The sequence below is a fragment of the Oncorhynchus mykiss genome, chromosome 3, assembly GCF_057628025.1.
Source record: "Oncorhynchus mykiss isolate SJ-2025 chromosome 3, ASM5762802v1, whole genome shotgun sequence".
NCBI classification, from domain to species: domain Eukaryota; kingdom Metazoa; phylum Chordata; class Actinopteri; order Salmoniformes; family Salmonidae; genus Oncorhynchus; species Oncorhynchus mykiss.
Window position 1 is genome coordinate 80,729,483 of NC_143024.1, and position 15,000 is coordinate 80,744,482.

The window sequence follows — 15,000 nt, forward strand, 5'->3', positions numbered from 1 at the left end:
TCTGTATATTTGATAATTTAATTTAAAATACCATCAGCACCACAGGCCTTTTTGGGTTGGAGAGTGCATAGTTTTTCCCATAATTATTCTTCTGTAATTGGGGTATCCACAGGATTCTGATAGTCTTTGACTGCTGATTCAAGGATTTGTAATTTTTCTTGTATATATTTTTTTGTTCTGGGCTCTTTGTTATATTGCTGTAGAAGTTTGCAAAGTGATTTCTCCACATATCCACATTTTGGATAGCCAATTCCTCATGATGAGGTTTGCATAAGAATCCCAGAATCTATGGATTCCTCAATTACATCCAGGTGATTTCTAATATGCTGTTCCTTTTTTGTTCTTAGGGTGTGTTTGTATTGCTTCAGTGTTTCCCATTTTGAAGGCGTATATTTTTGTAGTCTGGTTCTCTGTGTTGTTGATTGGATATATTTCTCAATGACTTTCTTAGATTTTTGATATCATTATCAAACCATTTTTCATTTTCTGTTATTTCTGGTTTTCTCTTATGCTTCTTTAGATTAGCCAAGGTGTCAACGTTCTAGGTGAATGGATAAGGCGGACTCAGGTGCAGGACACAGGTATGAGTGAAAATCTGAGCTTTACTCAAAATAAGCAATGTTCCAACAAGGATAAACATAAATATCCAGACCACAAAATGAAACCACTTGACAACAACAATCACGCACAAAACGACAATCACGCTCTGGAAGCCAGAGGGTTAAATAAGGAACAATGATTATGGAATGGAAACCAGGTGTGTACAATGAAGGCAAAAATGAAATATGGATCGGTGGTGACTAGAAAGCCGGTGACGTCGACCGACAAACGCCGCCCGAACAAGGAGAGGGACCAACTTCCACGGAAGTCGTGACAGTACCCCCCTTGACACCCTGCTCTGGGATCTGCGGACCGCTTCTCTGTGTCATACATCTGGGACAGTGCGTCTGCCTTAACATTCTGGAAACCTGGTCTCTAGGACAGGGTGAAAACAAAACAGGGGAAAAACATGGCACACCTCGCCTGGCGAGGGTTCAGTCTCCTCGCCGCCCGGATGTACTCCATATTGCGGTGGTCAGTCCAAAAGAGGAAAGGGTGTCTAGCCCCCTCAAGCCAATGTCTCCACGCCTTCAGAGCCCCGACAACAGCCAACAGCTCCCGGTCCCCACATCATAGTTTCGCTCCGCCGGGCTGAGCTTCTTTGAAAAGAAAGCACATGGGCGGAGCTTTAGTGGCGTACCCGAGCGCTGAGACAGCACAGCCCCTATCCCAGCCTCGGACAGGTCCACCTCAACTATGAATGCCAAGGAGGGATCAGGATGAGCCAGCACGGGAGCCGAGGTAAACAGAGCCTTCAGGTGACTAAAAGCCCTGTCCGCCCCAGCTGACCACTGCAGTCGCACCGGTCCCCCCTTCAGCAGTGAGGTAATGGAAGCCGCTACCTGACCAAAACCCCGGATAAACCTCCGGTAATAGTTGGCAAACCCTAAGAACCACTGCACCTCCTTTACCGGGGTTGGAGTCGGCCAATTACTCACCACTGAAATGCGGTCATTCTCCATCTCCACCCCTGACGCCGAAAGGCGGTACCCTAGGAAGGAGAAGGACTGTTGGAAGGACAGACATTTCTCAGCCTTGACATACAGGTCATGCTCCAACAGTTGACCAAGCAACCTGCATACCAGGGCACATGCTCGGCGCGTGTAGCGGAGTATATTAGAGTGTCATCTATATACACCACTACACCCTGCCCGTGCAGGTCCCTGAAAATCTCATCTACAAAAGACGTACAGCATGACGAGGTACTCATAGTGCCCAGAAGTGGTGCTAAATGCCGTCTTCCACTCATCCCCCGCCCGGATACTCACCAGGTTGTATGTGCTCCTGAGGTCCAATTTTGTGAAGAAGCGTGCCCCGTGCAATGACTCTGTCACACTGGCTATGAGAGGTAGCGGGTAACTGTACTTTACCGTGATCTGATTTATACCTTTATAGTCAATACACGGACGGAAACCTACATCCTTCTTCTTCACAAAAAATTTACTTGAGGAGGCAGGTGAAGCCGAATTTGGTGATATATGTTTCCATAGCCGCCATCTCCTCCTGTGACAGAGGATACACTTGACTCCTGGGAAGTGCTGCGTCTACCAGGAGATTTATCGCACAATCCCCCCGTCGATGGGGTGGTAATTGAGTTGCCTTCTTTTTACAGAAGGGGAGTGCCAAATTGGCATATTCAGGGGGAATGTGCATGGTGGAGACCTGGTTTGGACTCTCCACAGTAGTTGCACCTAAGGAAACAACTACACACCTCCCTGAGCACTGACGGGACCATCCCTTGAGAGCCCTTTGTTGCCACGAAATAGTGGGGTCATGAGAGGCCAACCAGGGAAGGCCCAACACAACAGGAAACAGAGGAGAGTCGATCAGGAAGAGACTAATTCTCTCCTCATGACCCTCCTGCATTATCATACAGAGTAGAGCTGTGACCTCCCTAATTAGCCCGACCCCAAAGGACGACTATCTAAGGCATGTACAGGGAAGGGAACATCAACAGGAACAATACGGATCCCTAATCTAAGTGCAAAGGAATGGTCAATGAGTTCCCAGCTGCGCCTGAATCTACCAGCTCCTTATGCTGGGAACGCAGGGAAAACTCAGGAAATTCTATATACAATCACATGTGCGCAACAGGGAGCTCTGGGTGAGTTGGGTGCCTACTCACCTGGGATGATCCACCAGCGCTCCGCCTGCTACTTTGACTCCCTGGGGAACCACCCCAGCACCGACCAGCAGTGTGCCCTCTGTGGCCACAGGTGGTGCAGGGGATGGTCCCCCTTCCGGTCCCCGTCATAGCAGCACCTCCCAGCTCCATCGGCGTTGGATCGGAAGTGCTGGGGGATGGAACTGACGGACCCCATTCCGGACGTCCGCGGGAGGCCAACAGGTTATCCAGCCGGATGGGTAGGTCCACCAGCTGGTCAAGGTTAAGGGTAGTGTCCCTGCAGGCTAGCTCCCTACGAACGTCCTAGCGTATAAACTACACCTGTAGTAGTCGATCAGGGCCCGCTCATTCCATCCCGCGCCGGCAGCCAGAGTTCGAAAGTCCAGCCCAAAATCTTGTGCGCTCCTCATTCCCTGTCTGAGATGATACAAGTGTTCCCCCGCCGCGCGGTGAAATCCTCGTAATTGTCCAACGTCGGTCCTTCCCTTCCCCAGATGGCGTTGGCCCATTCCAGTGCTTTACCAGTCAGACAGGAGATGAGGGCGCTCACTCTCTCGTGTCCCAAAGGGGCTGGCTGAACGGTTGCCAGGTAGAGCTCCAGCTGGAGTAGAAACCCCTGGTACCCGGCAGCCGTTCTGTCATACGCCCCCGGGAGCAAGAGCCGAATCCCACTGGATCCTGGTGAAGGAGGGGTGGACATCGGTGTAGGTTGTTGTGGGAGCTTGAGGTATTTAATAGCAATAGCAAGGCTATGCTCACTGAGTCTGTGCATAGTCAAAGCTTTCCTTAAGTTTAGGTCAGTCACAGTAGTCAGGTATTCTGCCAATGTGTACTCTCTGTTTAGGGCCAAATAGCATTCTAGTTTGCTCTGTTTTTTTGTTAGTTCTTTCCAATATATTTTTGTTTTCTCATGACTTGGTTAGGTCTAATTGTGTTGCTGTCCTGGGGCTCTGTGGGGTCTGGTTGTTTTTGTGAACAGAGCCCCAGGGCCAGCTTGCTTAGGGGACTCTTCTCCAGGTTCATCTCTCTGTAGGTAATGGCTTAGTTATGGAAGGTTTGGGAATCACTTCCTTTTAGGTGGTTCTAGAATTTTTCTGGATTTTGATAATTAGCGGGTATCGGACTAATTCTACTCTGCATGCATTTTTTGGTGATTTACTTTGTTCACAAGGATATTTTTGCAGAATTCTGCATGCAGTCTCAATTTGGTGTTTGTCCCATTTTGTGAATTATTGGTTGGTGAGTTGACCCCAGACCTCAGTCTTTCGATCTCTGTCTCTCTCTCTCTCTCTCTCTCTCTCTAGCTCTCTGTCTCTCAATTCAATTTCAATGTAAGGGCTTTATTAGCATGGGAAACATTGGTTAACATTGCCAAAGCAAGTGAACTAGATAATAAACAAAAGTGAAATAAAAAATAAAAATGTACAGCAAACATTACACTCACAGAAGTTCCAAAATAATAAAGACATTACAAATGAAATGTTATGTGCAAAAGGGATATTGGTTATATTTTGAATGGTGTTTGTTCTTCAGTGGTTGACCTTTTCTTGTGGCAACAGGTCACAAATCTTGCTGCTGTGACGACACACTGTGGTAGTTCACCCATATGGGAGTTTATCAAAATTGGATTTGTTTTTTGAATTCTTTGTGTATCTGTGTAATCTGAGATAAATATGTGAATTTAATATGGTCATACATTTGGCACGAGGTTAGGAAGTGTAGCTCCGTTTTTTTTCTCTCTCTCTCTCTCTCTCTCTCTCTCTCTCTATCTCTCTCTGTCTTTCTCTCTCTCTCTCTCTCTCTCTCTTTCTCTCTCTCTCTCAATTCAATTCAAGGGGCTTTACTCTCTCTCTCTCGCTCTCCCTTTATCAAACTCTCTTACTCTATATTGATTTATGTATACAGAGGATTTGTCTGTGTAATGTGTTTATTTATCCATCTCTCTCCTTCTCTCTCTATCACTCTATCCTTCTCTCTCTAGCTCCACATAGCGTGTGCTAGTGGCTACAGAGAGGTGGTGTCCGTGCTGCTGGAGCACGGGGTGGACCCTCAGCCCTCCGACAACAGCTATTGGACACCTCTCCACCTGGCTGCCAAATATGGACAGGTACTGACTGTCATGTCACTGTACATTCACCTATCCACTCCTGTCAGATCCATGGAGGTGAACAAGAATTTGATTAGTGAATTAACACTTTTCTAAAATGTTCTTCAGCCTTAATCTTGTATGGGAAGGTAGAATGTTTAACAATTGGCTGGGAATCAATCATTTTTAATGAATAGTTTATAAATCAGTATTTGGTGGCTAGTTTATAGACGGCTATTGTCTGGCAAGTTTATAGACTACTATTGTCTGGCTAGTTTATAGACTGCTATTGTCTGGCTAGTTTATAGACTGCTATTGTCTGGCTAGTTTATAGACTGCTATTGTCTGGCTAGTTTATAGACTGCTATTGTCTGGCTAGTTTATAGACTGCTATTGTCTGGCTAGTTTATAGACCGCTATTGTCTGGCTAGTTTATAGACTGCTATTGTCTGGCTAGTTTAGAGACCGCTATTGTCTGGCTAGTTTATAGACCGCTATTGTCTGGCTAGTTTATAGACCGCTATTGTCTGGCTAGTTTATAGACCGCTATTGTCTGGCTAGTTTATAGACCGCTATTGTCTGGCTAGTTTATAGACTGCTAATGTCTGGCTAGTTAATAGACTGCTATTAAGTACATGGTGACAGAGACTTCCTTTGCTGTGCTAAGTCTCCTCAGCACTACACTCTTGATTACAGTCCCTACCCACTTCACTGGAGGCTGGGTCTGGCACTGCATACAAACTAAACACGATAATGAACCTGCTCAGCGTTATCATCAACAGGCACATTCAGAGAGCAGGTGACAGCCTCATCCCACCGTCTCTGAAACACTTTTTACAAGTATGTTTATAGGTTAAATAAAATAGTTATGGAATTAGGCTAGGTTAACGAATTACAAACAAAATATGTAGCCTACAATTAGGTTGCATTCATCTCTTGATTCCACTACTGCTGTCTATTAGTAATTGTATGGAGGTCAGTAATGTGGTGTTCAGTTGTTTATGGGTCACTACTGTTGCAAGTTGCTTCTTGCTTCAGTCACAGCAACGTTAGCTCATACAATCATGCAGTAAACTCAGCGATCCCTGTAACCATAGAACTGGTATTTCACTGACACACATAACAGGCTAATATATCACTATCCTGCGTAAACAACTCTCCCTCTAAGCCCATTGATGGTAGCCTATTACTGTAGTTAATTAGGCTTATTTCTCATTCGCTAGCTCTCACGTCTCCCTGACCTTTCCCTGAACCTTATCTGACCTTTGATGCCAGACAGGTGGTCATTACAGTGGTGGGGGTGTATGTATAAAGTTTGGAGTGGAGTATGTGGATTCGTGCCTTTTGGACTGGCTGTGGAGGTATATACATCATGCAGAGAGGAACCCATCCTTTACACATCATCATGCAGAGAGGAACCCATCCTTTACACATCATAATCATCATGCAGAGAGGAACCCATCCTTTACACATCATCATGCAGAGAGGAACCCATCCTTTACACATCATAATCATCATGCAGAGAGGAACCCATCCTTTACACATCATCATGCAGAGAGGAACCCATCCTTTACACATCATCATGCAGAGAGGAACCCATCCTTTACACATCATCATGCAGAGAGGAACCCATCCTTTACACATCATCATGCAGAGAGGAACCCATACTTTACACATCATCATCATGCAGAGAGGAACCCATCCTTTACACATCATCATCATGCAGAGAGGGACCCATCCTTTGCACGTCATGCAGAGAGAAACCCATCCTTTACACATCATCATTATGCAGAGAGTAACACATCCTTTACACATCATCATCATGCAGAGAGGAACACATCCTTTACACATCATCATCATGCAGAGAGAAACCAATCCTTTACACATCATCATCATGCAGAGAGGAACACATCCTTTACACCTCATCATCATGCAGAGAGGAACCTATCCTTTACATATCATCATGAAGAGAGGAACCCATCCTTTACACATCATCATGCAGAGAGGAACCCAGAATTTACACATCATCATCATGCAGAGAGGAACCCATCCTTTACACATCATCATCATGCAGAGACGGACCCATCCTTTGCATATCATGCAGAGAGAAACTCATCCTATATACATCATCATCATCATGCAGAGAAGGACCCATCTTTGACACATCATCATCATGCAGAGAGGCACCCATCTTTTACACATCATCATCATGCAGAGAGGAACCCATCCTTTACACATCATCATCATGCAGAGAGGAATCCATTCTTTACACATCATCATCATCATGCAGAGAGGAACCCATCCTTTACACATCATCATCATGCAGAGAGGAATCCATTCTTTACACATCATAATCATCATGCAGAGAGGAACCCATCCTTTACACATCATCATCATCATTCAGAGAGGAACCCATCCTTTACACATCATAATCATCATGCAGAGAGGGACCCATCCTTTACACATCATAATCATCATGCAGAGAGGAACCCATCCTTTACACATCATAATCATCATGCAGAGAGGAACCCATCCTTTACACATCATCATGCAGAGAGGAACCCATCCTTTACACATCATCATGCAGAGAGGAACCCATATTTTACACATCATCATCATGCAGAGAGGAACCCATCCTTTACACATCATCATGCAGAGAGGGACCCATCCTTTGCACATCATGCAGAGAGGGACCCATCCTTTACACATCATAATCATCATGCAGAGAGGAACCCATCCTTTACACATCATAATCATCATGCAGAGAAGGACCCATCTTTGACACCTCATCATTGCAGAGAGACACCCATCTTTTACACATCATCATCATGCAGAGAGGAACCCATCCTTTACACATCATCATCATGCAGAGAGGAATCCATTCTTTACACATCATCATCATCATGCAGAGAGGAACCCATCCTTTACACATCATAATCATCATGCAGAGAGGAACCCATCCTTTACACATCATCCCGCAGAGAGGAACCCATCCTTTACACATCATCATCATCATGCAGAGAGGAACCCATCCTTTACACATCATCATGCAGAGAGGAACCCATCCTTTACACATCATCATCATCATGCAGAGAGAAACCCATCCTTTACACATCATCATCATCTTGCAGAGAGGAACCCATCTTTTACATATCATCATCATCATGCAGAGAGAAACCAATCCTTTACACATCATCATGCAGAGAGGAACCCATCCTTTACAAATCATAATCATCATGTAGAGAGGAACCTATCCTTTACACATCATCACGCAGAGAGGAACCCTTTACACATCATCATCATCATGCAGAGAGGAACCCATCCTTTACACATCATCACGCAGAGAGGAACCCATCCTTTACACATCATCATGCAGAGAGGAACCCATCCTTTACACATCATCATGCAGAGAGGACCCATCCTTTACACCTCATCATCATTCAGAGAGGAACTCATCCTTTACACATCATCATGCAGAGAGGAACCCATCCTTTACACATCATCATGCAGAGAGGAATCCATTCTTTACACATCATCATCATCATGCAGAGAGGAACCCATCCTTTACACATCATAATCATCATGCAGAGAGGAACCCATCCTTTACACCTCATCATCATGCAGAGAGGAACCTATCCTTTACATATCATCATGAAGAGAGGAACCCATCCTTTACACATCATCATGCAGAGAGGAACCCATAATTTACACATCATCATCATGCAGAGAGGAACCCATCCTTTACACATCATCATCATGCAGAGAGGGACCCATCCTTTGCATATCATGCAGAGAGAAACCCATCCTATATACATCATCATCATCATGCAGAGAAGGACCCATCTTTTACACATCATCATCATGCAGAGAGGAACCCATCCTTTACACATCATCATCATGCAGAGAGGAATCCATTCTTTACACATCATCATCATCATGCAGAGAGGAACCCATCCTTTACACATCATAATCATCATGCAGAGAGGAACCCATCCTTTACACATCATCACGCAGAGAGGAACCCATCCTTTACACATCATCATCATCATGCAGAGAGGAACCCATCCTTTACACATCATCATGCAGAGAGTAACCCATCCTTTACACATCATCATGCAGAGAGGAACCCATCCTTTACACATCATCATCATCATGCAGAGAGAAACCCATTCTTTACACATCATCATCATCATGCAGAGAGGAACCCATCTTTTACACATCATCATCATCATGCAGAGAGAAACCCATCCTTTACACATCATCATGCAGAGAGGAACCCATCCTTTACACATCATAATCATCATGCAGAGAGGAACCCATCCTTTACACATCATCACGCAGAGAGGAACCCTTTACACATCATCATCATCATGCAGAGAGGAACCCATCCTTTACACATCATCACGCAGAGAGGAACCCATCCTTTACACATCATCATGCAGAGAGGAACCCATCCTTTACACATCATCATGCAGAGAGGACCCATCCTTTACACCTCATCATCATTCAGAGAGGAACCCATCCTTTACACATAATCATGCAGAGAGGACCCATCCTTTACACATCATCATCATTCAGAGAGGACCCATCCTTTACATCCCATCATCATGCAGAGAGGAACTCATCCTTTACACATCATCATGCAGAGAGGAACCCATCCTTTACACATCATCATGCAGAGAGGAACCCATCCTTTACACATCATCATCATCATGCAGAGAGAAACCCATCCTTTACACATCATCATCATCATGCAGAGAGGAACCCATCTTTTACACATCATCATCATCATGCAGAGAGAAACCCATCCTTTACACATCATCATGCAGAGAGGAACCCATCCTTTACACATCATAATCATCATGCAGAGAGGAACCCATCCTTTACACATCATCACGCAGAGAGGAACCCTTTACACATCATCATCATCATGCAGAGAGGAACCCATCCTTTACACATCATCACGCAGAGAGGAACCCATCCTTTACACATCATCATGCAGAGAGGAACCCATCCTTTACACATCATCATGCAGAGAGGACCCATCCTTTACACATCATCATCATCATGCAGAGAGGAACCCATCTTTTACACATCATCATCATCATGCAGAGAGGAACCCATCCTTTACACATCATCATGCAGAGAGGAACCCATCCTTTACACATCATCATCATCATGCAGAGAGAAACCCATTCTTTACACATCATCATCATCATGCAGAGAGGAACCCATCTTTTACACATCATCATCATCATGCAGAGAGAAACCCATCCTTTACACATCATCATGCAGAGAGGAACCCATCCTTTACACATCATAATCATCATGCAGAGAGGAACCCATCCTTTACACATCATCACGCAGAGAGGAACCCTTTACACATCATCATCATCATGCAGAGAGGAACCCATCCTTTACACATCATCACGCAGAGAGGAACCCATCCTTTACACATCATCATGCAGAGAGGAACCCATCCTTTACACATCATCATGCAGAGAGGACCCATCCTTTACACCTCATCATCATTCAGAGAGGAACCCATCCTTTACACATAATCATGCAGAGAGGACCCATCCTTTACACATCATCATCATTCAGAGAGGACCCATCCTTTACATCCCATCATCATGCAGAGAGGAACTCATCCTTTACACATCATCATGCAGAGAGGAACCCATCCTTTACACATCATCATGCAGAGAGGAACCCATCCTTTACACATCATCATCATCATGCAGAGAGAAACCCATCCTTTACACATCATCATCATCATGCAGAGAGGAACCCATCTTTTACACATCATCATCATCATGCAGAGAGAAACCCATCCTTTACACATCATCATGCAGAGAGGAACCCATCCTTTACACATCATAATCATCATGCAGAGAGGAACCCATCCTTTACACATCATCACGCAGAGAGGAACCCTTTACACATCATCATCATCATGCAGAGAGGAACCCATCCTTTACACATCATCACGCAGAGAGGAACCCATCCTTTACACATCATCATGCAGAGAGGAACCCATCCTTTACACATCATCATGCAGAGAGGACCCATCCTTTACACATCATCATCATCATGCAGAGAGGAACCCATCTTTTACACATCATCATCATCATGCAGAGAGGAACCCATCCTTTACACATCATCATGCAGAGAGGAACCCATCCTTTACACATCATCATCATCATGCAGAGAGAAACCCATTCTTTACACATCATCATCATCATGCAGAGAGGAACCCATCTTTTACACATCATCATCATCATGCAGAGAGAAACCCATCCTTTACACATCATCATGCAGAGAGGAACCCATCCTTTACACATCATAATCATCATGCAGAGAGGAACCCATCCTTTACACATCATCACGCAGAGAGGAACCCTTTACACATCATCATCATCATGCAGAGAGGAACCCATCCTTTACACATCATCATGCAGAGAGGAACCCATCCTTTACACATCATCATGCAGAGAGGAACCCATCCTTTACACATCATCATGCAGAGAGGACCCATCCTTTACACCTCATCATCATTCAGAGAGGAACCCATCCTTTACACATAATCATGCAGAGAGGACCCATCCTTTACACATCATCATCATTCAGAGAGGACCCATCCTTTACATCCCATCATCATGCAGAGAGGAACTCATCCTTTACACATCATCATGCAGAGAGGAACCCATCCTTTACACATCATCATGCAGAGAGGAACCCATCCTTTACACATCATCATCATCATGCAGAGAGAAACCCATCCTTTACACATCATCATCATCATGCAGAGAGGAACCCATCTTTTACACATCATCATCATCATGCAGAGAGAAACCCATCCTTTACACATCATCATGCAGAGAGGAACCCATCCTTTACACATCATAATCATCATGCAGAGAGGAACCCATCCTTTACACATCATCACGCAGAGAGGAACCCTTTACACATCATCATCATCATGCAGAGAGGAACCCATCCTTTACACATCATCACGCAGAGAGGAACCCATCCTTTACACATCATCATGCAGAGAGGAACCCATCCTTTACACATCATCATGCAGAGAGGACCCATCCTTTACACATCATCATCATCATGCAGAGAGGAACCCATCTTTTACACATCATCATCATCATGCAGAGAGGAACCCATCTTTTACACATCATCATCATCATGCAGAGAGGAACCCATCTTTTACACATCATCATCATCATGCAGAGAGAAACCCATCCTTTACACATTTTTTTTTATTTTTTATTTTACCTTTATTTAACCAGGTAGGCAAGTTGAGAACAAGTTCTCATTTACAATTGCGACCTGGCCAAGATAAAGCAAAGCAGTTCGACAGATACAACAACACAGAGTTACACATGGAGTAAAACAAACATACAGTCAATAATAAAGTATAAACAAGTCTATATACAATGTGAGCAAATGAGGTGAGAAGGGAGGTAAAGGCAAAAAAGGCCTTAGTGGCAAGGTAAATACAATATAGCAAGTAAAACACTGGAATGGTAGTTTTGCAATGGAAGAATGTGCAAAGTAGAAATAAAAATAATGGGGTGCAAAGGAGCAAAATAAATAAATAAATTAAATACAGTTGGGAAAGAGGTAGTTGATAGGGCTAAATTATAGGTGGGCTATGTACAGGTGCAGTAATCTGTGAGCTGCTCTGACAGTTGGTGCTTAAAGCTAGTGAGGGAGATAAGTGTTTCCAGTTTCAGAGATTTTTGTAGTTCGTTCCAGTCATTGGCAGCAGAGAACTGGAAAGAGAGGCGGCCAAAGAAATAATTGGTTTTGGGGGTGACTAGAGAGATATACCTGCTGGAGCGTGTGCTACAGGTGGGAGATGCTATGGTGACCAGCGAGCTGAGATAAGGGGGGACTTTACCTAGCAGGGTCTTGTAGATGACATGGAGCCAGTGGGTTTGGCGACGAGTATGAAGCGAGGGCCAGCCAACGAGAGCGTACAGGTCGCAATGGTGGGTAGTATATGGGGCTTTGGTGACAAAACGGATTGCACTGTGATAGACTGCATCATCATGCAGAGAGGAACCCATCCTTTACATATCATAATCATCATGCAGAGAGGAACCCATCCTTTACACATCATCACGCAGAGAGGAACCCTTTACACATCATCATCATCATGCAGAGAGGAACCCATCCTTTACACATCATCACGCAGAGAGGAACCCATCCTTTACACATCATCATGCAGAGAGGAACCCATCCTTTACACATCATCATGCAGAGAGGACCCATCCTTTACACCTCATCATCATTCAGAGAGGAACCCATCCTTTACACATCATCATGCAGAGAGGAACCCATCCTTTACACATCATCATCATGCAGAGAGGACCCATCCTTTACACATCATCATCATGCAGAGAGGACCCATCCTTTACACCTTATCATCATGCAGAGAGGACCCATCCTTTACACCTCATCATCATGCAGAGAGGACCCATCCTTTACACCTCATCATCATTCAGAGAGGAACCCATCCTTTACACCTCATCATCATGCAGAGAGGACCCATCCCTTACACCTCATCATCATGCAGAGAGGAACCCGTCCTTTACACATCATGCAGAGAGGAACCAATCATTTACACATCATCATCATTCAGAGAGGACCCATCCTTTACACCTCATCATCATGCAGAGAGGAACCCGTCCTTTACACCTCATCATCATGCAGAGTGGATATAGTATCCGCTACATATCAGACAACTGTTTTGTAGATATGGATATAGTATCAGCTACATATCAGACAACTGTTTTGTAGATATTCATATGGTATCAGCTACATATCAGACAACTGTTTTGTAGATATGGATATAGTATCAGCTCCATATCAGACATCTGTTTTGTAGATATTCATATGGTATCAGCTACATATCAGACAACTGTTTTGTAGATATGGATATGGTATCAGCTACATATCAGACAACTGTTTTGTAGATATGGATATGGTATCAGCAACATATCAGACAACTGTTTTGTAGGTATGGATATGGTATTTTCTGTGTAATAATGAAGGTGTGTGTCTATGTCTGTCCGTCTCTCCTTGCAGACAAGCATCGTTAGCCAGCTACTGAAGCACAGAGCAGATCCAACTCTCCTAAACTGCAACCAAGACAAGCCCTCAGGTATAATACAGTGACACACACGCACACACACACACACACACACACACACACACACACACACACACACACACACACACACACACACACACACACATACATACGCTAGGCAGGTTGTAATGAAGCAAATAGATGGCTTTCGATTGGTCCAGCTGAGTTATCTACATAGCCTACTGTTCCAGTGGTCACTCAGATAACCCACTAGAGTCGAATGACGCACCGGTGCGTATATCTAAGTTACATAACAAAAAAGTCTGAAAAATCTGTCAGTTTAAACTAGAAACCTGTTTTATTGCATTGAATGCGTCTCAGTCCGCCAGGGTTGCACTTCCTCATCTGTGGTGAAAGTTCACAGAGTGGTGTTTGTCAAATGAGTTTTCATGACCGCAACATAAGTGTATGTAAACAAAAATCAACTATACTGTACATACACTTAGGTTGGAGTCATTAAAACTCGTTTTTCAACCACTCCACAAATTTCTTGTTAACAAACTATAGTTTTGGTAAGTCGGTTAGGACATTTACTTTGTGCCTGACACAAGTCATTTCTCCATCAATTGATTACAGATTATTTCACATTTAATTCACTGTATCACAATTCTAGTAGGTCAAAAGTGTACATACACTAAATTGATTGTGCCTTTAAACAGCTTGGAAAATTCCAGAAAATGATGTCATGGCTTTACAAGCTTCTGATAGGCTAATTGACATAATTTGAGTCAATTGGAGGTGTACCTGTGTATTTATTTCAACTTACCTTCAAACTCAGTGCCTCTTTGCTTGACATCATTGGAAAATCAAAATAAATCAGCCAACCTCAGAAAGAAATTGTAGACGGGTACTAAAGTATTTATATTCACAGTAAAACGAGTCCTATATCGACATAACCTGAAAGGCAGCTCAGTAAGGAAGAAGCCACTGCTCCAAAACTGCCATAAAAAAGACAGACTACGGTTTGCACATGGGGACAATGATCGTACTTTTTGGAGAAATGTCCTCTGGTCTGATGAA

General features: G+C 44.0%; 1 protein-coding gene across 1 annotated transcript in view; it reads left to right on the top strand.

Annotated features, from left to right (window-relative positions):
- The window catches only part of LOC110504559 (unconventional myosin-XVI), a 225,468-nt gene that overhangs the window by 66,575 nt on the left and 143,893 nt on the right, over positions 1 to 15,000 (top strand). The window contains exons 7-8 of the mRNA XM_036975024.2: positions 4,707 to 4,832; positions 13,917 to 13,992. Of these exons, the coding sequence (XP_036830919.2) occupies positions 4,707 to 4,832; positions 13,917 to 13,992 (202 nt within the window). The remainder of the gene's footprint in view (positions 1 to 4,706; positions 4,833 to 13,916; positions 13,993 to 15,000) is intronic.